Source organism: Muscardinus avellanarius (assembly GCF_963383645.1).
Source record: "Muscardinus avellanarius genome assembly, chromosome: 16".
NCBI lineage: Eukaryota > Metazoa > Chordata > Mammalia > Rodentia > Gliridae > Muscardinus > Muscardinus avellanarius.
The window spans coordinates 219,528-242,500 of NC_137802.1; the positions used below are offsets into that span (position 1 = coordinate 219,528).

At 60.6% G+C, this 22,973-nt stretch overlaps 1 protein-coding gene across 1 annotated transcript in view; it reads left to right on the plus strand.

Moving 5' to 3' along the window:
* Positions 1 to 216: 216 nt before the first annotated feature.
* The window catches only part of C3 (complement C3), a gene marked incomplete at both ends in the record, with an annotated part of 22,852 nt that continues 95 nt past the window's right edge, over positions 217 to 22,973 (plus strand). Inside the window, 41 exons of the mRNA XM_080712643.1 lie at positions 217 to 299; positions 939 to 1,131; positions 2,081 to 2,243; positions 2,317 to 2,387; positions 3,122 to 3,216; positions 3,301 to 3,383; positions 3,464 to 3,554; positions 3,643 to 3,745; positions 3,817 to 3,943; positions 4,026 to 4,141; positions 4,225 to 4,371; positions 5,265 to 5,474; positions 5,750 to 5,956; positions 6,030 to 6,188; positions 6,362 to 6,491; positions 6,604 to 6,675; positions 6,788 to 6,988; positions 7,258 to 7,366; positions 7,562 to 7,647; positions 8,769 to 8,908; positions 8,979 to 9,191; positions 10,750 to 10,816; positions 10,917 to 11,003; positions 11,578 to 11,781; positions 12,303 to 12,378; positions 12,633 to 12,792; positions 14,392 to 14,490; positions 16,332 to 16,488; positions 16,733 to 16,896; positions 17,700 to 17,858; positions 17,946 to 18,005; positions 18,091 to 18,181; positions 18,522 to 18,573; positions 19,950 to 20,037; positions 20,130 to 20,219; positions 20,877 to 20,982; positions 21,860 to 21,949; positions 22,095 to 22,178; positions 22,551 to 22,634; positions 22,717 to 22,852; positions 22,927 to 22,973. The exon at positions 22,927 to 22,973 is cut by the window's right edge and continues 95 nt beyond it. Coding sequence (XP_080568769.1) covers positions 217 to 299; positions 939 to 1,131; positions 2,081 to 2,243; positions 2,317 to 2,387; positions 3,122 to 3,216; positions 3,301 to 3,383; positions 3,464 to 3,554; positions 3,643 to 3,745; positions 3,817 to 3,943; positions 4,026 to 4,141; positions 4,225 to 4,371; positions 5,265 to 5,474; positions 5,750 to 5,956; positions 6,030 to 6,188; positions 6,362 to 6,491; positions 6,604 to 6,675; positions 6,788 to 6,988; positions 7,258 to 7,366; positions 7,562 to 7,647; positions 8,769 to 8,908; positions 8,979 to 9,191; positions 10,750 to 10,816; positions 10,917 to 11,003; positions 11,578 to 11,781; positions 12,303 to 12,378; positions 12,633 to 12,792; positions 14,392 to 14,490; positions 16,332 to 16,488; positions 16,733 to 16,896; positions 17,700 to 17,858; positions 17,946 to 18,005; positions 18,091 to 18,181; positions 18,522 to 18,573; positions 19,950 to 20,037; positions 20,130 to 20,219; positions 20,877 to 20,982; positions 21,860 to 21,949; positions 22,095 to 22,178; positions 22,551 to 22,634; positions 22,717 to 22,852; positions 22,927 to 22,973 — 4,900 coding nt within the window. The remainder of the gene's footprint in view (positions 300 to 938; positions 1,132 to 2,080; positions 2,244 to 2,316; positions 2,388 to 3,121; positions 3,217 to 3,300; positions 3,384 to 3,463; positions 3,555 to 3,642; positions 3,746 to 3,816; positions 3,944 to 4,025; positions 4,142 to 4,224; positions 4,372 to 5,264; positions 5,475 to 5,749; positions 5,957 to 6,029; positions 6,189 to 6,361; positions 6,492 to 6,603; positions 6,676 to 6,787; positions 6,989 to 7,257; positions 7,367 to 7,561; positions 7,648 to 8,768; positions 8,909 to 8,978; positions 9,192 to 10,749; positions 10,817 to 10,916; positions 11,004 to 11,577; positions 11,782 to 12,302; positions 12,379 to 12,632; positions 12,793 to 14,391; positions 14,491 to 16,331; positions 16,489 to 16,732; positions 16,897 to 17,699; positions 17,859 to 17,945; positions 18,006 to 18,090; positions 18,182 to 18,521; positions 18,574 to 19,949; positions 20,038 to 20,129; positions 20,220 to 20,876; positions 20,983 to 21,859; positions 21,950 to 22,094; positions 22,179 to 22,550; positions 22,635 to 22,716; positions 22,853 to 22,926) is intronic.

Consider the following 22,973-nt stretch of genomic DNA (forward strand, 5'->3'; position numbering starts at 1 on the left):
TTACCGCAGGGCACTGGGGCCCCGGGGCTTGAAGAACTTAGGAAACGTTATTGAGAAATCTGGGGCAGTCCCTGGGAGGGGCGCGGCCACGGGCAGAGGGAGGGCTGAGCGGGAGAGGCCGCAGCCCTTAAAGGCAGCCTCGGGGCTGGCTCCCTGCTCCTCCCTCCCCTCTCTCCCTGGGTCCGTCCTGTCTCTCTGTCCCTCTGTCCCTGCGCCATGGGGCCAGCCTCAGGCCCCGGCCTCAGGCCCCTGCTGCTGCTGCTGCTGGGCTGCCTGCCCCTGGCCCTGGGGGACCCCATGTGAGTACTCAGCTTCTGGGGGTTTCAGGTGCCTGTCTGTAGGATGCAGGACTCCAGGGCTGGCAGGTTGGGGTGCCCATGAATGCCAGCTGCCCCTGGGTTGGGGGGTTGTTGATGGGCTGGGTGTTTGTGGCATCCAGATACTATGAGGCCCGCATGTTTATAGAATGACGGCTCTGTAGGTTAGGGGTGAATGTTGTGTTTTAGTGACTGTGCGGTTGGCAGCGTTTGGAGGGTTAAAGGTTTGGGCTTGGCAGGGTTTGGGGGTTTGTTTGGGGTATTCTAGGATTTGTTCTAGGACTTGGGGTCTGAGTGTGTATAGTTTGGGATGTGTAAGGGTTTGGGCGTTTATATTTGGGGTGTGTAGAGATGGAATGGTTTAGGGTTTGGAGTATATGTGGGTTTGGAAGTCTAGCGACCTGTGGTCTGGTTTTGAGGGTCAGGGTTTGGCAGCGTCCACAGCCCCTAGTTATTCGGGTTCTGAAGCACCAGGCGGCTGCCCGCGGGCACAGGGAGGCGTCTGTGCCCGGCGCTGGCGGGTGGCCCAGGCCTCTCTGCAATGGCCCCAGGGTCGGCGGCCAGTGGCCACGCCTGCCCAGGTCAGGGCTGCAGCCTCGGCTCCCTGCGCCCTGCCGGCAGGTTCTCCATGATCACCCCCAACATCCTGCGGCTGGAGAACGAGGAGACCATAGTGCTGGAGGCCCACGAGGCGCAAGGGGACATCCCGGTCGCTGTCACCGTCCATGACTTCCCAGCCAAGAAGCAGGTGCTGTCCAGCGAGAAGACCGTGCTGACCGGCGCCACCGGACACCTGGGCAACGTCACCATCAAGGTGGGCGCGGGCTGGAGCCGGCCTGCCGGCCCAGGGCCCCCAGCGCCCCCCTGCTCCTCCGGAGCCCCTTCCGAGCCCCGCCTTTCTCGGCGTTCCCCTTCTGAGCGCCCCCTTCCCCTCGAGCCCCTCCCCAGGCTCCACCCACTCAGGCCGCAGCCTCTCCCGAGCCCCGTCTCCTCTCCTAAGCTCCACCCCTCAGAATCCCCTCCCCTTCCGAGCTCCTCCCCTCCCAGGCTCCACCCACTCAGGGCCTCTGCCCCTAAGCTCCTCCCCCTCTTAGTCTACAATCATTTTTGAACCCCACCCACCTTGGAGTCTCCTCCCCCGAGCCCCTCCCTCTTCTGAGTCTCCACTCCTCCCCCTAAGCCCCACCCCCTGAGTCTCCTCCCCCTAAGCCCCACCCCTCAGTCTCCTCCCTCCCAGAGCCCCTCCCCTCTCAGAGCCTCCTTTCTCTAAGCCCCACCCCTCAGGCACCTCTCTCCCAGAGCCCCAACCCTCTGAGTCTCCTCCTCCTGAGGCCCCTCCCCTCCTCTCTCAGAGCCCCTCCCCTCTCTGAGCCTCCTCCCCCTAAGCTCCACCTCTCAGAGTCTCCGCCCTCCTAGAGCCCCTCCCCTTCACTAGTCTCCTCCCCCTAACCCCCACCCTCTGAGTCTCCTCCTCCCGGAGCCCCTCCCCTCCCTGAGTCTGGCTCATCCTGCCACCTCCCCTGAGCCCCTCTTTGGGTCCCCTCCCAGTTTGGGGCCCGGCTCTCTCAGCCCTCCCCTCCTGGGGGCCCTCCGCCTCTGCGTCCCGTCTTCGCGTCCCTTCTCTGGTCCCCGGCTCCTCCTCCGGAGCCCTTGCTGCCCGGGGGGCACACCTGGGAGGTGATGGAGGGCAGGCTCCGTGTGAGGCCGCGAAGCTGGACCGGGCGGGGGCTGGAGCCGCCCTCAGATGCCCTGCCCTCGCCTAGATCCCGGCCAGCAATGAGTTCAGGTCCGACAAGGGGCGCAAGTTCGTGACTGTCCAGGCGACCTTCGGGGCCACGCAGGTGGAGAAGGTGGTGCTGGTCAGCCTGCAGAGTGGCTACCTCTTCATCCAGACGGACAAGACCATCTACACCCCGGGCTCCACAGGTGCGGGGCTGGCCGGGCAGGGGCGGGCGCGGCGCAGCCGAGGGTCTCACGCGGCTTCCTCTTCCCCTCGCAGTCCGCTACCGCATCTACACCGTGGACCACCAGCTGCTGCCTGTGAGCCGGGTCATTATCGCCAGCATTGAGGTACCGCGGGCCCAGAGACAGCGACCCGGGGAGGTGTCCCCGAGGCCAAGGCTGTGCCAAGCCAGGCCCAGAGACCCGGGAGAGCCGGGGCGGGCGGTGCACCCAGATCGCGGCTTCAGACGACCCCGAGCCCCAGGTCCTGGTCTCTGGGTTGGGATCACAGCAGATGCGATGATCCTGAGCCCCTCAGCAAGAGGGGCTCGAGCAGCCCGCCCGGCCCTCCCTCCTCTACCCACGGCCTCCTAATCCACCAGGCATTGGGGTGACGCCTGTCGTCCCAGTGCTTGGGAGGCTGAGACGAGAGGATTGCAATTTCAAGACCAGCTTCAGCAGTTTAGAAAGACCCTCCGCAACTTAGCGAGACCCTATTTCTTTTCTTCCTTCCTTCCTTTCTTTCTTTCTTTTTTTTTTTTTTTTCCTTTGGTGGTACTGGGGTTCCTGGAAGCCCTTCTACCTCCAGGCTACACTCCCAGATCTATTATATATTTTTATTTGGAAAGGGTCTCTTAAACCAGCATGGCTGGCTTCAAACCAGTGCAATCCTCCTGTCTCTGCCTCCCAAGCTCCGGGATTACAAGCGTGCACCACCATGTCCGGCTTCAGGTTCCGGTTCTTAGCTGCTGCCCCCTGGACACGCACACACAGGGAGGCTGGGTGGGGAGGTCCGCAGAGCTGGAGGCTGAGCCTGGCCGCCGCCCGAGGGCCACTTCACCCCGCGCCCCCATCTCCCTCAGAGCCCCGACGGCATCACCATCAAGCGGGAAGCTCTGTCTTCTCACAACCAGAACAGCATCGTGCCCCTGCTGTGGAACATCCCGGAGCTGGTCAAGTACGCGGGGCGCCCGGGGTCCCCAGCCCTGGGGGCGGGCGGGCGGACGGGGTGGGGCGGCCTCCTCACCCCCCTTCCCCGCAGCATGGGGCAGTGGAAAATACGCGCCCACTACGAGAACACGCCGCAGCAGGTCTTCTCGGCGGAGTTTGAGGTGAAGGAGTATGGTAAGCGGGACTGCGGCCGGAGGGCGGGCGGGCCGCCAGGGCCACGCTCCCCCTGCCCGGCCAACCACCTCTGCCCGCAGTGCTGCCCAGCTTCGAGGTGCTGCTGGAGCCCGCAGAGAAGTTCTACTACATCGACGACCCACAGGGCCTGGAGGTCACCATCACGGCCAGGTGAGGCCGGGGCGCTGGGCCTGGAGGTCACAGGTGAGGCCGGAGGGCCGGGGCGCTGCTCTCCGGCCTGAGGTCTCCTGCCTCGCAGGTTCTTGTACGGCAAGAACGTGGACGGGATCGCCTTTGTCATCTTCGGCGTCCAGGACGGCGAGCAGAGGATCGCGCTGGCCCAGTCCCTCTCGCGCGTCACGGTACGTGCGACCCCCCCCCCCACAGCCCCTGCCTCCCCCGGTGCCCGCGCTGAGCCCCGCGTCTCCCGCAGATCGAGGACGGCACGGGCCAGGCGCTGCTGAAACGGCAGGTGCTGCTGGACGGCGTGCAGCCCTCCAGCGCCGACGCGCTCGTGGGCAAGGCCTTGTACGTGTCCGCCACCGTCATCCTGCACTCAGGTGAGGCCGGCCACTCCAGGCGCCGTGGGCTCTGGGTGGAGACCGCGGGGGGAGCGTGGCCCTTCATGGCTGGCCCCCGCAGGCAGCGACATGGTGGAAGCGGAGCTCGGCGGGATCCCCATCGTCACCTCCCCGTACCAGATCCACTTCACAAAGACGCCCAGGTTCTTCAAGCCCGCCATGCCCTTCGACCTCATGGTGAGAGCCGGCCGTGCGTGTCCCTGCCCGCCGGGCTGGAGCACACGCCGGCCTGACCCCCACCTGCCCACGTCCGCCCGCAGGTGTTCGTGACCAACCCCGACGGCTCTCCGGCCCGCCGCGTGCCTGTGGTGATCCGGGGCTCCAACGTCCAGTCTCTAACCCAGGACGATGGCATCGCCAAGCTCAGCATCAACACGCCCAACAACCGCCAGCCGTTCAGCATCACGGTGAGCTTCCGCCAGCTGGACGGCCGGCCGGCCATGCCGGAGCCTCCGCTCCATCCCACGCGGTCGTGCTTGCGTAGACATGCACCCCACGGCCCACTGCTCGTGTGGGGAAGCCGGGGTCTAGCGAGGGCGGCCCTGTGCATTCACCGTCGCTCCAGAGGGGTGCAGGAGTCCCCTGGGCCTCCACCCCTCGTTAGGAGGCTCAGCGCATGACAGTGGCCACAGCTCAGTGACCGAGCGAAAGGCCAGCCATTTACAGTTCTGGAGGTCAGACGGTCCAAGATCAAGGTGTGGGCCGGTCCCTTCCTGAGGCCCCAGGGCAGGATCCGTTAAAAAAAATCCGTCCTTTTTTTTTTTTGCGGTCCCCAGGGGCACTCGACCTCCGTACCTCCGAGCTACACCTCCAGCTCGACTTTTTTATTCTTTATCTTGAAACAGGGTCTCACTGAGTAGCTGAGGCTGTCCACGAACCTGTCTCAGCCTCCTAAATGCTAGGATCACAAGCGTGCGCCACCACGCCCAGCTTCGTACCCCGACTTTTTCAGCTTCTAAGAGCACCTTGTCCCTGTCTTCAGAGCCACCAGTGCAGTGTCCGAAAATCAGCAACCCTCCTCTCCCACTCCCTCCTCTCCCTTCTCCTTCTCCTCCTCCTCCTTCTTCTTTCTCTCTCTCGTCTCTCTTTTCCCTCTTCATCCCTTCCTCTTCTCTCTCTCATTTTCCCCATCCACCCCCTTGCCCTCCTGATGACGTCGATCCAGGGAGACCCCAGCACAGACCCCAGCCCAGTCCCACCTGCAGAGTTCCCTCGCCATCCAAGGCCGCGTGTCGCCAGGTCTCAGCGACCGCTGCGCCGGCTTCTTTGGGGACCAACCCGTACCCCTCTCCCCGCCCAGGTGCACACAAACAAGGAGGGGATCCCGGAGGCCCGGCAGGCGACCAAGACCATGCAGGCCCAGCCCTACCGCACGATGCACAGCTCCAACAACTACCTGCACCTCTCCGTGTCCCGCGTGGAGCTCAAGCCGGGCGAGACGCTGAACGTGAACTTCCACCTGCGGGCGGACGCGGGCCAGGAAGCCAAGATCCGCTACTACACCTACCTGGTCCGTTCCCGGCTCCCGCACCCAGACCGCTCCCGATCTCCCCCTTCTCTTCCTGACCTCTTTGGGCGGACGAGGCGGGAAATAGGGGTTGAGCCCGGGGGCATCCAGATTTGAGCTGCACCCCCAGCCCTTTAATTGTTTTGTTTTGCCACGGGTCTTGCTAGGTTGCCGAGGCTGGCCTCGAAACGTCGATCCTCCCATGTCGGCCTCCCAGGTGCTGGGGTGACCGGCATGTGCCCCTAACCTGATCCTGATGACGTCCCCTGTCTCCCCAGATCATGAACAAGGGGCGGCTGTTGAAGGCGGGTCGCCAGCCTCGAGAGCCCGGCCAGGCCCTGGTGGTCCTGCCCCTATCCATCACCCCGGATTTTATTCCTTCCTTCCGCCTGGTGGCTTATTACACCCTGGTGGGCGCCAGCGGCCAGAGGGAGGTGGTGGCCGACTCCGTGTGGGTGGACGTCAAGGACTCGTGCGTGGGCACGGTGAGCGCCCGGCCTCCCTCCCTGTGCGCCGGTCCCGTCCCCTCCCACGGCTGACGCTCCTCGTCCTCCCCAGCTGGTGGTCAAAGGTGGCAGCAAGGACAACCGGCAGCCTCTTCCCGGGGGTCAGGTGACTCTGAAGATCGAGGGGGACTACGGGGCCCGAGTGGGGCTGGTGGCCGTGGACAAGGGCGTGTTTGTGCTGAACAAGAAGAACAAGCTGACTCAGAGCAAGGTGCGCAGCCTCGCGGGCCAGCCGGAGGGGGCGGAGGCTGGGCTGAGCGGGAGAGGTGGCGGACGGTCACCAAGGGACGAGGGTGCTCCTTGGGGAGGAGGGAGGAGGGCTGGGGAGCAGGGGCACAGGCTGGGGAGGTCCTGCGCTGGAGACCGGAGGGCACCATCCCGCAGATCTGGGACGTGGTGGAGAGGGCGGACATCGGCTGCACCCCCGGCAGCGGGGAGGACTACGCAGGCGTCTTCACGGACGCGGGGCTGGCCTTCAGGACGAGCCAGGGCCTGCAGACCGCACAGCGGACAGGTGAGGGCGGCGGGGTCGGGCCCTGGACGCCCCTCCACGCCGACGCCCGGGCGGCTCTGGGAGCCGGGGACACAGCACTGAGAGTGGCCTGTGCGGCTTGTTCTGACCCCAGACCCAGAGTGCTCCAAGCCAGCTGCCCGCCGCCGGCGCTCCGTGCAGCTCATGGAGAAGCGCATGGACAAAGGTAGGCGCCCCGGCCCGGGGCCGGCCTGACCCTTCACCAGGGAGTCGGCCTGAATCTCCCGCTGGGCGGCCCGGCCGGGGAGGCTCTGGCTCTGACCCGGGCTCGTCCGCAGCCGGCCAGTACAAGAGCAAGGAGCTGCGCCGGTGCTGTGAGGACGGCATGCGCGACAACCCCATGGGCTTCTCCTGCGAGCGCCGCTCCCGCTTCATCAGCCTGGGCACCGCCTGCGTGGACGCCTTCCTCGACTGCTGCCGCCACATCACGCAGCTGCGTCTGCAGCACCAGCGCGAGGGCACCCTGGACCTGGCGCGGAGTGAGGCCCGCCCCGGGGGCACCCGCCCTGGGGGAGCACCCCGCCCTGGGGGGGAGGACACCCCGATCCCGGGGGAGCACCCCTGTCCCGGGGGAGCGCACCACGTCCCTATTTTTTTATTCTTTATTTTAGCTGAGGCTGGCCGCGAACCACGATCCTCCTGTCTCAGCCTCTCCAATGCCCCCCCACACCGGCAGCCCCCTTCTGGGTATATCAGGAGACAGCTGGAAAAATGGGGCCACTCTAAACCCAGCTCTCGCTGCCCTCAGGTAACATTGAGGAGGATATAATCCCAGAAGAAGACATCACGTCCAGAAGCCATTTTCCAGAAAGCTGGCTGTGGGATATAAAGGATTTGAGGGAACCAGAGAGAAACGGGTACGGCGGGGACCCCTCCCAGCCCAGCCCAGCTCCCCACACGCCAGCCAGACCAGGAAACCCGCACACCCGTCAGCCGCCTCCTCTAGAATCACTGAAGACCCCACAGCCCGCCGAGGGAAGCCAGGCGCCTCCCCTCCAGCCCCGCACGCCCGCCCGCCGGGCTCCTCCTGACGCCCGCTCTCTCCCGCCCAGGATCTCCACCAAAGTCATGAACATCTTCCTGAAAGACACCATCACCACCTGGGAGATCCTGGCCGTGAGCCTGTCGGACAAGAAGGGTAGGGGAGCCCCCAGAGCCCCGAGTCCCTGTCCCGCGCGCGCCCGCAGACAGGGCGTTTCCTGGGTCTGTTATGTCACCACGGCCTGGTTACCAGAGACACATCACCCTGGCAGGCTGTCTCCGTATCGGCACTTTTTAAAAAGCCGGGCGTGAGCCGGGCGTGGTGGCGCACGCTCGTCATCCCCGCGCTTGGGAGGCAGAGACAGGAGGATCGCGCTGTTCGGAGCCAGCCTCGCTGGCTTAAGAGACCCTGTTTCCACATAAAGTTAAAAAATAGGTCTGGGAGTGTAGCCCGTGGGAGTGTAGCCCGGAGATAGAAGGGCTTCTAAGAACCCCAGTACCGCCAAAAAATAAAAATAAAAATAAAAAGCCAGGCGTGGTGGGCACGCTTGGTATCCCAGCATTCAGGAGGCTGAGACAGGAGGATCGCAGTTCACGGCCAACCTCAGCTGCTCAGTGAGGCCCTTTGCAACTCAGTGAGACCCTGTTTCCAAAGAAAGAATTAGAAAAAGGACTGGAGGTATAGCTCAGAGGTAGAATGCCCCTGGGTTCCATCCCCAGACCCACAATAAATAAATAAGTAAACAAACAAATGAGTGCAAAGGAAAACCAACCAAATAGAAGTCAACGCCAGCGCTCAGGGATCCCCGACGTGGGGCGCGCCCCTGATGGAGGTGCGGGTGTATTTTGGAGCCGGGCCAGGCCCAGCGTTGCTTGCTGTCTTTAAACTACAAAGGAGCTGGTTATGTTGGCACACACCTGTCATCTCAGGGCGTGGGGGGCTGAGACAGGAGGATTACAGGTTCGAGGACAGCCTCAGCAAGTAGTGAGACTCCCATCAACCTGGTGAGATTTTGTTTCAGAATAAAAAGTAAAATAGGGCTGGGGCTGTAGCCTGGAGATAGAATGCCTGTGCTCAATCCCAAGTTAAAAAAAAAACAAAAACCTACAAAGAGAACGAAATCAGTCGATAATGGCCCCTCCCAGCACCCCCATGCCATCTGGTTTCTGTTTCCACGAGCGGCGTTTAGTTTGTGGGCATCTTTCTGCAAAGCCACGACGGAGCGGGGGCAGCTTGGCGGCCGGGCGGTGACCGCCCTGACCTCGCTCTGGCCGCAGGGATCTGCGTGGCCGACCCCTACGAGATCACCGTCATGCAGGACTTCTTCATCGACCTGCGGCTGCCCTACTCCGTCGTGCGCAACGAGCAAGTAGAGATCCGAGCGGTGCTCTTCAACTACCGGGAGGAGAGCCTCAAGGTGGGCCGGGCAGCGACCGGGGGCAAGGGGAGGCCGCGCCCGCGCCCGCCTGACGTCCGTCCTCTGCCAGGTGCGCGTAGAGCTGCTCCACAACCCAGCCTTCTGCAGCCTGGCCACCGCCAAGAAGCGCTACTACCAGACCATCACGATCCCGCCCAAGTCCTCGGTCCCCGTGCCCTACGTCCTCGTGCCCCTGAAGATCGGCCTCCAGGAGGTGGAGGTCAAGGCTGCCGTCTACAACCACTTCATCAGTGACGGTGTCAAGAAGACCCTGAAGGTCGTGGTGAGTCCTGCAGGCGGCGCCGGCTGCCCCTTGGCCTTCGGGAAGGTGCCTGCTGTCCCCGTTCTTGATCCGGGTCTGAGACGCTAAGCTGGGTGCTGCGGGGTTGCACGTCAGTAATCCCAGCATCCGTGGAAGCTGAGGCAAGAGGATCCCAAGTTCGAGGCCAGTTTGCTGAGGCTGACCTCCAAATTGCGATTCTCCCATTTCAGCCTCCCAAGTACTAGGATTGCGGGCGTGACCCGCCACTCCTGGGCAACTTAGACCCTGCCTTACAATAAAATTTTAAAAAGAAGCCTGGCGTGGTGGCGCACGCTTGTCATCCCCGCACTTGAGAGGCTGAGACAGGAGGATCGCACAGGTTTGAAGCCAGCCTCAGCTACTTAGTGAGGCCCTGTTTCCAAATAAAATATAAAATAGGCCTGGGAATATAGCCCAAAGGTAAAAAGCCTCTGGGTTTCACCACCAGTGCCACCAAAAAAAAAAATTTTTTTTAAAGAGGTGAGGTTCTTAATGGATAGTAGAGCGCTTGTCTGGCCCCGGGTTCCAACCCCAGTACTGCACAGGGGCATAGAAATTCCAGAAACTTGGAAGGAGAGCCAGAGTGAGATACCTCAGGCACAGAAAGAATTTTAGAGGCGCCAAAGCATAATAATGTTGGCATTCAAGATCAGTGATATTTTAATGGCTGGGCATGGTGGGCACGCTTGTCATCCCAGCACTCGGGAGGCTGAGACAGGAGGATCGCTGTTCGCAGACGGCCTCAGCTGCTTAGTGAGGCCCTTTGCAACTCAGTGAGACCCTGTTTCAAAATAAAAAGAATAAAAAATAGGGCTGAGGGTGTAGCTCGAAGGTAGAATGCCCCTGAGTTCCATCCCTAATAAGGCAAAAAAAAAAAAAATTAGATTATTGTTCAGCCATCCCCACACCTCCAGAACACTCTTCATCTTGTAAAACCAGACTGTTTACACACTTTTCCGTGTGACTGGGGGGATACTGGAGATGGAACCCAGGGGTGTTCTACCTCTGAGCTACCCCAGGCAGAGACCAATCACTGAAGCGCTTGTTTCAGCTAGGATGCAGGAGGGCAAGGAGAGCCGCCCACAAGGTCCTAAAGATGCTCACTAGGCCCCGCCTCTTAAAGGGCCCGCCACCTCCCAATAGTGCCACCCTGGGGACCAAGCCTGTAACACTGGGGCCCTTGGGGGACGTTTAAGACCCAAGCCATAGCACTTGCAGTACCCGCTCAGCTGAACCGTGAAGATTAAGTAAGTTGGCCTAAGTTCCTCAGGCCACACGAGGTTTCATTATTAACTTAGAATTTAGATTTGCCAACAGTAGAAGGGAGGCGTTTCTGTTGCCTCCTTATTATGAGGGAGGAAGCTCAGACACCCAGGGGTAAGTAACGCCCCCAGCCACACAGCTCTTAGGGCGAGGACCCAGGCCCAGGTACCAGGGCGCCAGTGGGAGGGGAGCCCTCCCAGCAACGCCGCTGACCGCCTGGGCATCGCTTGGTCCTTCTCTTCATCTGACTTCCTCTCCCTTCCCCAACACCGTGCAGCCCGAGGGGATCAGAGTCAACAAAACTGTGGCCGTTCGCACGCTGGACCCAGAACGCCTCGGCCAGGGTGAGCCGGGGAAGGAGAGGACGCGGGGCACCACCTGGGCATGGCGGTGCAGGCCTGGGCCCGGAGGCGCTGGTGCCATGGGTGTCTCTCCCCCCTGCAGCGGGAGTGCAGAGAGAGGATGTCCCCGCCGCTGACCTCAGTGACCAGGTCCCCGACACCGACTCTGAGACCCAGATTCTCCTGCAAGGTGATGCCTTAAGCCTTGAGCCTCGACCCGGTGGGACCCCGGAAGGGTCAGGGCAGCCGTGAGCCCTGACAAGGGAGCCCGCCCTCCAGCTAGAACAGCCCCTCTGCGGCTGTTTCATAGGAGCCTTTTCCGGGTATTTACTTGTGCAGAGAGCTTTTGCTGGTCCTGCCCATAATTGCCCGGCATGGAAGATGGGGGTGGGGAGGGCCAAGAAGGGGCCTTTGCAACCCGGGAGCTGTAGGCTCCGGGGCGGGAACCCACCCGGTGCCCTCATCTGTACGGGGTTGTGGCGGTAACTGAGCTACCTCCTTTAGAGCTTCTCTTAGAGCCGAGCCTGGCAAAGCACATCTCACAGAATATAAGCATTCACGACTAGAATTATTTTACTATTGGTGAAATGAAAGATCCAGAAGCCAGGGATCCCCTGTGACCCGCTCCCCGGCAATGAAGAACCGGGCCCAGGCGCTCAGCCCAGCAGCTCCTCGGACCCCAGTGGTCCGCCCTGAGCCCGGGGGCCTGGCCCTCCTCGGCGCCGCGTCCCCGGCTCAGCAGCGTCCTCCGCGCCTGGCCGCAGGGACCCCGGTGGCCCAGATGACAGAGGACGCGGTGGACGGGGAGCGCCTGAAGCACCTCATCGTGACGCCCTCGGGCTGCGGGGAACAGAACATGATCGGCATGACGCCCACCGTCATTGCGGTGCACTACCTGGACCAAACCGAGCAGTGGGAGAAGTTGGGCTTGGAGAAGCGGCAGGATGCCCTGGACCTCATTAGGAAGGGTGGGCACCCGCGGCCACACCCCACTGAGGCCCCGCCCCCAATGCCACACCCACATCCTTAAGGCCACGCCCTGCGTGGGCCACGCCCCCTCGAGGCCTCCCTATCCCCCAGGCCCCGCCTCTTTCTCGAGGTCACACCCTCTCCAAGACCACGCCCCTACTCTCAATGCCACACCCTAAGGTCATGCCCCCTCCCCAAGGCCAGGTCCTTCCTCTCAAGGCCCCGCCTTCTCCTCGAGGCCACGCCCTCACCTCGAGGCCACGCCCCTACAGGGCCCCACTCCTCTGCCCCACCTGTCTCCTGAGAAGGCTTCCCCTCCACTCTCCGATGCCAGGGCCCCTCCGAATCCCTCCTCCAGCGCCTCTCCCCCGTGCAACCCCCTCTGAGGACCTGTCCCAGCCGCAGAACATCCTCGCCCCTCTCAGTGTCCCTCCACTCCCTGGATTCCCGCCCCGGCCACCCTCCGCTCAGGCCCCCGGTCGCAGCCCACTTCCCTGGTGAGCCTCTCTGCTCCCCGCAGGGTACACTCAGCAGCTGGCCTTCAGACAGCCCAACTCGGCCTACGCCGCCTTCGTAAAACGGGCGCCCAGCACCTGGTGAGTCAGGACGGCCAGCGTGGCCAGCCTCCGCCTCGCGCCTGCCTTGGCGGGCATGGACCCCGGCCAGGGCCTTCAGCCCCAGGAGACCTATCCCTGGACCCCTCTGTCCACGGGGAGTTGAGCATCCTTGAGCGCCCCCCAAAACTGGGCCTAAAGGAGCCAGGCCCCTCCCCTGTGCGTTCATTGGCTGGCGGGGGTGGCAGTCTCTGGCTCCCAGAGCCGATTGGCTCACGCTCCGTGTCCACCCCCAGGCTGACCGCCTATGTGGTCAAGGTCTTCTCGCTGGCGGTCAATCTCATTGCCATCGACTCCCAGGTCCTCTGTGGGGCTGTTAAATGGTTGATCCTGGAGAAACAGAAGCCCGACGGAGTTTTCCAGGAGGACGGGCCGGTGATTCACCAAGAAATGATCGTAAGAAGCGGGAGGGGGCGCCCGAGAGCCGCGGGGGGAGGAGGAGGAGACTCCATCCACTCGCTGCCCAGTTCAGGACCAAGGGTGGAGGCGCGGCACAGGGAAACAGATGTCCCTCTAAGGATGCAAAACCCAGACGCAGGGGTCCCTGATGGGCACCCCCTCACATCCAGTCCAATCCAGCTCCCTGTAGCATCCTGCTAGGAACCGTGCCCTTCCTCCCCTCCCCAGCCCCTGCTGCCGCCAGGAGGGAGAAGTAACTCCCCGGTTGTCAGTGTTCCAGTCCCGCCGGTGCCTTCTAGAAAAGTTCTTCCCATGAGATCGCGCTCCTGAGATGCCCTTTCTGACCTCCCGACGGGGCACGCTCAGTGAAGCAGAGGGCCTCCTAAAGCTGAGGCTGGCCACAAACCTGGATCCTTCCTGTCTCAGCCTCCCAAGTACTGGGATTACAAGTGTGAGCCACCGCACCCGGCTTTTTCTTTTTTTCATTTTTAATAAGATGTTCAAAAAGTTACACGAGTTAGTCAGCATTTTCTTATGCAGTGGGCTTTGTGGGGGTTGTCCAAGTGTAGACTATGTGAGTGTTCCAGGCACCTTTAAGGCAGGCCAGGTATATGAGGATGTCCTTTGGCTGGGTGTTCTGAATTTTTTTCAATTTACACTATTTTCCTAACTAGGAGTTGATCAGGTTGGAGCCCCATCATAGGTTTAGAAACATCTGTATACATCCATTGCAAAGCTGGCTGGCTCTTGTCCGTCTTCCTTATTAGACACAAAGCCCCAGGGAGAATCGGCCATGGCGGCTTGTCATCCCAGTACCTTGGGACACTGAGGCAGGAGGGTCACGGGTTTGAGGTCAGTGTCAGAAACTTAGCAAGACCCTGTTTTATTTTATTTTATTTTATTTGGTGGTACTGGGGTTCCTGGAAGCCCTTCAACTTCCGGGCTACACTCCCAGACCTATTTTTTTTATACTTTTTTATTTGGAAGCAGGGTCTCTTAAGCCAGCACAGCTGGCTTCGAACCTACGCAATCCTCCTGTCTCCGCTTCCCAAGCGCAGAGATTACAAGTGTGTGCCACCACGCCTGGCGTGAGACCCTCTTTTAAACTAGAAAAATAAAACGAGTTGGAGCTGGGCGTGGTGGGCATGCTTGTAAGCCCAGCACTTGGGAGGCTGAGACCGGAGGATCGCAGGTGCGCAACCAGCCTCAGCTACTTAGTGAGGCCCTTTGCAACTCAGTGAGACCCTGTTTCAAAATAAAGAATAAAAAATAGGGCTGGGGGTGTAGCTTGGAGGTAGAATGTCCCTGGGTTCCATCCCCAGTGCTGCAATAAAATAAAATAAAGAATAAAAAATAGGGCTGAGGACATAGCTCAGAGGTAGAATGCCCCTGAGCTCCATCCCAGTACTGCAATAAATAAATAAATAAATAAATAAATAAATAAATAAATAAATGACTGGAGGTGTAGCTCAGAGGTAGAATGCCCCTGGCTTCCATCCCCAGTGCCAAGGAAGGAAGGGAGGGAGGGGAGGAGGAAGGGAAAGACAGAGGACGTTCTCTGGGTGACTCTGCCCTCCTCTCTGCTCTCCATCTTAGGGTGGCTTCCGGGACACCACGGAGGCTGACGTGTCCCTCACGGCCTTCGTCCTCATCGCGCTGCAGGAAGCCAAGGAGATCTGCGAGGGCCAGGTCAACGTAAGTGCCTCCGCCTCGGGGCATTGCCTCGCAGTCAGTCCTGCGGCCCTGGGCTTACTGCCTCCTGGAAGCAGCCACGGACGCGGCCCAGGTGTTCTCGGCCAAGTGGCCTCGCCCGGCCCCCACCGTCATCTCACAGGGCTCGGGGGTTCCGTAAATGGATATGCCGTGAGCGTGTCCCCGGCGCGAGGATGAGGGCTTCTTAAGTACGCGCAGGAGGCTGAGGGCACCGTGGTGCTGTGGGTCTGGCGCCCTGTACCTCCTGGGGCCTGTTGGGAGCATCTTAGCTCTGTGTTCAGCGGCGTCACAATGACGTGGCCCAGACAGCAGCACTTACACCACCCCAAAGGGGTGACCATCATAAGTCCTCCCGCCAGAGGACTATGTGTGTGTGTGTGTGGTGCTGGGGGTGGAACCCAGGGTCATTCTACCCCCAAGCTACACCCCAGCCCAATTTTTCATTCTTTATTTTGAAACAGAGTCTCACAAAGGGCCTTACTAAGTAGCTGAGGCTGTCCACAAACCACAATCCTCCTGAAGCGTGTGCCACCACACCTGGCTCTTTTTTTTTTTTTTTTTTTTTTTTTTTTTTTTGCTACTAGGGTTCCTGGAAACCTTCTACCTCCAGGCTACACTCCCAGACCTATTTTTATATTTCTATTTGGAAACAGGGTCTCTAAAGCCAGTGCGGCTGGCTTTGAACCAGTATAATCCTCCTGTCTCCGCCTCCCAAGCACGGGGATTACAAGCGTGCGCCAACACGCCCGGCGTACTACGCCTGGCTTTTGAGTCAGACTTTTACCATGGACAGCTCTGGACACCGCGGGGTGGCTCAAAGGTGGTTGGAGTATCTAGGAAAACTTCCTACACAGACAAGATGCAAACTTGGGGCTTGCCGGCGCACGGCTATTATCCCAGTACTTTGGGGGCTGAGACAGGAGGATCACATGTTTAAGATCAGCCTCAGCAATGTAGCTGTTTGGAAATAAAAAAATAAATAAAAATAAAACAGTCAAGCGTGGTGGCGCACGCTTGTAATCCCAGCATTCTGGAGGCTGAGACAGGAGGATCTTGGTTTGCAGACAGCCTCAGCTACTTAGTGAGGCCCTTAGCAATTAGTGAGACCCTGTTTCAAAATAAAGAATAAAAAATAGGGCTGGGGTGTAGCTCGCGAGTAGAATGCCCCTGTGTTCCAGCCCCAGTACCTCAAAAAAATAGTGATAATAAATAAAACAGGAATGGGACTGTAACTCAGAGGCAGAATGCCCGGGCACAATCCCAGTAACACACACACACACACACACACACACACACACACACACACACACACACACCACACACACACCACACACACACCACACACACACCACACACACACACCACACACACACACACCACACACACCACACACCACACACCACACACACACACACACACCACACACACACCACACACACACACACCACACACACACACCACACACACACCACACACACACCACACACACACCACACACACACACCACACACACACACCACACACACCACACACACACACACCACACACACACACACACCACACACACACACCACACACACACCACACACACACACACCACACACACACACACACACACCACACACACACACACACACACACCACACACACACACACACACACACACACACACACACACGCCACGGCAGACAGATGCAGGACAGCGAGGTCCCTGGGCAGATGCTATCCCAGGTCCCCGGCAGTGGTGCTTGCATGCTCCTGCCTGGGTGTGTGTGGCCGTGACGCCCGCTGAGCGGCGTCCCTGCCCCTCCATCTCCCTGCAGAGCCTCGGGGGCAGTATTGTCAAGGCGGGAGACTTCCTCGAATCCAGATACCCCAAACTGCAGAGACCGTACACCGTGGCCATTGCCGGCTACGCCCTGGCTCAGCTGGGCAAGCTGGAGGGCCCCCTCCTCGCTAAGTTCCTGAACACAGCCACAGGTGAGGGGCGGCCTGGAGGGGAGGGACGCCCTGGGGCTGGGGGGTGGACGGCCCTGGGCCGGGAGTCCTCAGGTAGTACATTCGACAAGTCAGGGGCCGCTGGAGGCAGAGACAGGAGCCAGTGGGGGGCTGGGCCCTGAATGTCAGCCGAGGTGCCCAGGTGCCGTGGCAGCGGGCACGGGTCTCCCTGGGTCTCCTCGGGCTGGGGAGACGGTGACCACCAGGCTGTGGGTGCTCTCTGCAGAAAAGAACCGCTGGGAAGAGCCGGGTAAGCAGCTGTACAACGTGGAGGCCACCTCCTACGCCCTCCTGGCCCTGCTCCTGCTGAAAGACTTTGACTCGGTGCCTCCCGTCGTGCGCTGGCTCAACGAGCAGAGATACTATGGCGGGGGCTACGGCTCCACCCAGGCGAGTGGCCCGGCCCCCAGGCGCCGACTCTGGGACCCCGGCGAGTGTCCTTCTGTCCCACGAGCCGGGGGATGTGAGAGGGGTTGGGAAACCACCCCCCTCGGTCACAAAGCTGCTCGTGGGTTCTAGACTGTTCTCTGGATGCTCCCGGCTTCGCCTGGGCCTCCTGCTCCTCCCTGGGTCCACTCCAGGTCCACGGGCCCGGCGTCGGCTGTGACCTCCTCTCTTCCTGGTGGTTTCTAGAGTGTGTTCCTAGTCCCCCCAGCTTCTAGGGCTGCCCAGCCTGTGGAGGGCTCTAGTGCCTGTTCTCGGTTCCCCAGAGTCACCACCTTGCCCTGTCTGGCCGACGCGTGTGTTCTAGAGCAGGCCCCGTTGTCCCCGGCACTAGGTGAGCCCCACCCCGTCTCTCCCTAGTGCCTCTAGAACCTGCAGCGGTACTCCGTCGGGGCACCAGCCTCGGGCAGACGCTTCCCGTCCACACCGCAACACTCCTGCGTGTCCTGCCGCACTCCAGACCCATCTCAGCATCCCAAGCTCTGGTCCCACGCTCTCTCTAGGAGAGTTCTAGAACATGTCCTCTTGTCTCCTGACCGCCCGTCTTGCCTCTGTACTCTCTGGTCACAGACGTGGTCGCAAGTCCACGTCCAAGGGTTCCAGGACACACGTCCGGCGCCCAGCACCCCAGCCTTGCTCCGCCCCCTCGGCTGGGTTCCAGCTGGGTTTCGGTGGCCTGGACCTGCTCCGAGCCTCCGAGCGTTTACTTGGGCTCACAGCTTACCGTGTCTGTCTCTCGCGGGTTCCAGGCCACCTTCTTGGTCTTCCAAGCCTTGGCACAATACCAGGTCGACGTCCCGGACCACAAGGACTTGAACATGGAGGTGTCCCTCCACCTGCCCAGCCGCAGCTCCCTGGTCAAGCACCGCCTCATCTGGGAATCTGCTAGTGTGCTGCGCTCAGAGGAGGTCGGCCCTGCAGCCAGCGGGGAGTGCGAGACGGAGGGCCGGTGACCACAGAGCGGGTCCTGACCCTCATCTTCTCGTTCCCCCCAGACCAAACAGAACGAGGCCTTCACGTTAACAGCCAAAGGGAAAGGCCAGGGCACCTTGTCGGTAAGGAGCGGGACCACACCTGCCTGGCCCCAGAGGAGCCTCTCCGCCCGCCCCTCGGCCACCCCAAGTCCTCGCTTCCCTCCAGGTGGTGACGGTGTACCACGCCAAGGTCAAGGGCAAGGTGGCCTGCAAGAAGTTTGACCTCAGGGTCTCCATAAGACCAGCTCCTGATACGGGTAAGAGCTTCAAAGTGTGAGCCGGGCGTGGGGCGCACGCTTGTAATCCAACACTGGGGAGGATCGCGGTTCGCAGACAGCCTCAGCCGCTTAGTGAGGCCCTCTGCAACTCAGTGAGACCCTGCTTCAAAATAAAAATTAAAAAATAGGGCTGGGGTGCAGCTCAAAGGTAGAATGCCCCTGGGTTCCATCCCCAGTACTGCAAAAAAGTAAAAAATTAAGAAAAAAGCTTCGAAGCAGGTCCCCTTCCCCGTCCCCTTCCCCACTCTGACAGCTGTGCTTCTCTGGAATCGGGACCCAGGGAGACCCTCACCCATCTTTCTGTCTTCTTTGTTTCTAGTTAAAAAGCCCCAAGATGCCAAGAGCACCATGGTCCTGGACATATGTGCCAAGTAAGAAGCCAGGCCGCGGGTTCACCTGGCACAGTCCTCTGTCTGTCTGTGGTGGGGGTGCAGGGAAATCGAGCCCAGAGCATTCTACCTCTGAGCTACACCCCCAGCCTCCCCGTTTTTAAAGTTTTGATTTTTGTATGCGTGGTACTGGAGATGGAACCCAGGAGCATTCTACCTCCAAGCTACACCCCCAGCCTGATTGTATTTTTTATTTTGAAACAGGATCTCACTAAGTTGCAGAGGGCCTCACTCACTACGAGGCTGAGGCTGGCCGCGAACCTGCGATCCTCCTGTCTCAGCCTCCCAAGTACTGGGATGACAGGCCGGGGACGATGGCCCCATGCCCCGCCATCTCTCTATCTTTAGCAAGATTTCCTTCTTCCCTTTATCTTGGTCCTGGGAGCACAGAGGCTCGGCCAGCGTTGCCATGGCGAGCGTTGCCATGGCGGCTTTGCCAGGCTTGGTCGTGGATTGTTGGACTCATCTGTTAGCTACATGTTGTTTTTTGGGTTGACGAGCTAGGGACAAATTCGGTACTGTGTGCAGTTACAACCACTGCTGAGATCATGGATCTGAACTGGAGGAGTGGTGTCGTTTGCCTGAGCCGGGGCAGCTGAGTCATGCCAAGCATTCTCTAGAAGAACCAAGGCCTGGGGGTGGGGGAGTCAGCTGATTCCTTAAATGCTAACAGAGCTGGATGTGGGGGCACAGCCTGTCATCCAGCACATGGGAGGCTGAGAAAGGAGGATCGCAGGTTTAAGACCGGCTTCAGCAGCTTAGTGTGACCCTCAGCAACCTACCAAGATCCTGTTTCAAAGTGCAAACTAAAAAAGGGGCTGGGTAGCTGGGCGGGGTGGTGCGCTTGTAAGCCCAGTATTTGGAGGCGGAGACAGAGGATCGCAGGTTCCTGGCCAGCCTCGGCTACTTAGCGAGGGTCTCTGCAACTTAGTGAAACCCTGTCTAAAAAATAAATAATAAAAAGGGGCTGGAGCGTAGCTCAGAGGTCAGATGCTGCTGACTTTGATTCCTAGCACCCCTCACACACACCAAAAAAAAAAAAAAAATGTTATGCAGAGCTGGAAGGGGAACTCAGGGGCAGAACACTTGCCTAGCATATGTGAGGCCCTGGCCCCCTTCCCGAGAGAGAGAGAGAGAGAGAGAGAGAGAGAGAGAGAGAGAGAGAAGAGAGGAAGGAAAAGGAAAAGGAAAAGAAGGAGGAGGAGGAGGAGGAGAGGAGAGACCTTATGCTACATTTCCTCTGTTGGCCTTGGGGACGGTTTCCTAACCCTGAACGCCCTCTGTGCTGCTGGGAGGGTCTCAGAAGCCCCGCCCTGGTCAGAGCCCCAGGCCCGACGCCTCCTCCCCGCCCCGTGCAGGTACCTGGGAGAGCAGGACGCCACCATGTCCATCTTGGACATTTCCATGATGACGGGCTTCGCTCCTGACACCGGCGACCTGGAGCTGGTAGGAGGCGTGGGGCTGGCACGGGCCGGGCAGCTCGCGTCTGGAGGCGGCCGCAGAGAGGAGGGGTTTTCACCAGCCGCATCCTTCCCCAGCTGAGCAAGGGCGTGGACAGGTACATCTCCAAGTACGAGCTGAGTAAAGCCTTCTCCAACAAGAACACGCTCATCATCTACCTGGACAAGGTGCGGCCGCGCCCTTGACGGACAGGCTGGACGGGCGGTGCTGCTGGGTGGGGGAGGAGGAGGGTCCCACCTGCCCCCTCTCGCCCAGGACCCCGGGCTCCCACCCACGTTCCTCTCACACCCGCAGCATCGTCTCATCAGACCCTTAAACTACGGGTTTGCTTTTGTCTTAGGGTTGGAACGCAGGGGCATTCTACCTCTGGGCTCCACCCCCAGCCCCATTTTATTTTTATTCTTTTATTTTCTTTTTTTGTGTGATACTGGGGACTGAACTTAGGGGCATTCTACCTCTGAGCTCCACCCCCTGCCCAGCCCTATTTTAATCTTTATTTTGAAACAGGGTCTTACTTAAGTTGCAAAGGGCCTCACAAGTAGCTGAGGCTGACCACGAACTACGCTGTCTCAGCCTCCTGAACACTGGGATGACACGCGTGCACCACCTCGCCCCACTTGTTTTTGAAATGGGGTCTCCCTATGTTGCCGAGGCTGGCCTCAAACCTGGCATCCTCCAGTTGCAGCCTCCGGGGGCTGGGAGGACAGGCGTGCACTGCCTAGCTCCCCGCTTTTCAATTCTTCACTCTCCCCGCCTCGGGTCCAGCTGCCTGACCCAGTCCTGGGCTCTCTCCCTGGGCGCCCACTGACCCCTCCTCCCCTTAGATCTCACACTCCGAGGAAGACTGCCTGTCCTTCAAAGTTCACCAGTACTTCAACGTGGGGCTCATCCAGCCCGGGTCCGTCAAGGTCTACTCCTACTACAACCTGGGTGAGCGGCCCACCCGGGCCTGGGGTCTGAGGGTGGGAGGACTGACGGATGGTTCTGTGAGCTGGGGGTCCAAAAGCCTCGAAGGCCTGAGCGTCCCAAAGAGCAGCATGTCGGAGGCTGGGGGGGTGCAGTGTGTGTGTGTGGGGGGGTCAGCATTGTTACTGCAGTGACGAAAAATACCTACATGACAACTTAGAAGAGGAAAAGTTTGTTTGGGTCGTGGTTTGAGGTTTAGTTCATGGCTGGCCCACTCCTAGGTAATAGCATCATGGCAGCAGGGTGTGTGGGGGGGAGAGATGCTTGGCTTAGGGCAGCTGGGAGGGAGGGAGGGGGAGAGAGACAGAGAGAGGAGGAGGAGGAGGAGGAGGAGGAGGAGGTGGAGGAGGAGGAAAGAGGAGGGAGGAAGAGAAGGAGAAGGGAGGAGGAGGGAGAAAGAGAAGGAAGAGGAGGAGGAAGGAGGAGAAGGAGGAGGAGGGAGGAGGAGGGAGGAGGAGGAGGAGGGAGGGGAGGAGGTGGAGGAGGAAAAAGAGGAGGAAGCGGCAGCAGCGAGGGGCAATTGCAACCCTCAAGTCTATATCCTCAGTGCCCGCCTCTGGCCTGCAGCTCTGGAGGATCATGATTCCAACACATGAGCCTTTGGGGTACATTCCAGACCTAAGCCCTAGCTGGGGTTGAGGGGCCCAGGCACCCATGAGTGGAGGTTCTGAGAGGGCCGGGTCTGGGAGCTGAGGGTCTGAGGGGCTCAGGGTCCAAGGGTTGCAGGGATCTGCAAGTTGGAGGCCTGAGGCTCTCGGCTCCCAGGGTCAGGGACCTAGCGTGTCCAGGTCCGAGGCACGTGTGCGGGACTCTGAGCCCTCCTCATCACCTGTGCCCACAGAGGAGACCTGCACCCAGTTCTACCACCCGGAGAAGGAGGACGGGCTGCTGAACAAACTCTGCCACAAGGACATGTGCCGCTGTGCTGAGGGTGGGTGTCCAGCACAGCCGGCCGGGGCCCAGCACCCCAGGGAGGATCCAGGCCCCACTCCGCGGACGTCCGACACCAGGGAGGAAAGGCCCCGCGGCTGGTGGGAGGGAGACTCAGTGCATCCCCGCCCCATCCCACCCCGCAGAGAACTGCTTCATGCGGCAGCTGGATGAAGAGGTCACCCAGAATGACCGGCTGGACAAGGCCTGTGAGCCCGGTGTGGACTACGGTGAGTGGGCGGCGGGGGCCCTGCGCACGCATCCGTGTGTGAGCAAGTGTGCGTGTGGCCGCGTGTGTCAGGATGTGACGTCCGAGGTGCATGCAGTTGGGCCTGGGAATGCACGCCAGCCATCCGGTACCCAGGAGGCTGACAAGAGGTCACGGGCTAAAGTCCGGCCCGGCAACCCAGCTGCCCTGTGTAGACGCTGCCAGGCAGCTGCGGGCGGCTCTGATGGGGTCCCGGTTATGGTGTGGGGGGCACTGAATGACTGGGCGGCCAGATGTGCACAGCTGTGTGTGTCCCGTGACGGCTGGGGCGGGGAGGTGGCCGCAGGCCCGGGTGCACCTGCCAGTGTCCGTGTGGGCCCTGCCTTCTCTGCAGTGTACAAGACCAAGCTGCTCCGGATGGAGCTGTCGGAGGACTTTGACGAGTATATCATGGTTATCGAGCAGACCATCAAATCAGGTGAGCGCGGCGCTCTGTCTCCCGTCCCCTGGCCCCGTTCCCTCCCCCTCTCCCTCCGGCTCAGCTCCCCTCCCTCCACCAGGCTCTGACGAGGTGCAGGCTGGCCAGGAGCGCCGTTTCATCAGCCACGTCAAGTGCAGAGAGGCTCTGAAGCTCCAGGAGGGGAAGCACTACCTCCTGTGGGGCCTCTCCTCCGACCTGTGGGGGGAAAAGCCCAAGTAGGTGCCCCCCCCCGCCCGCCCCGCCCCGGCCGCCCAGCCGCCCCCGCTGACCCGCTCCTCCCCCCCACCAGCATCAGCTACATCATCGGCAAGGACACCTGGGTGGAATTCTGGCCCG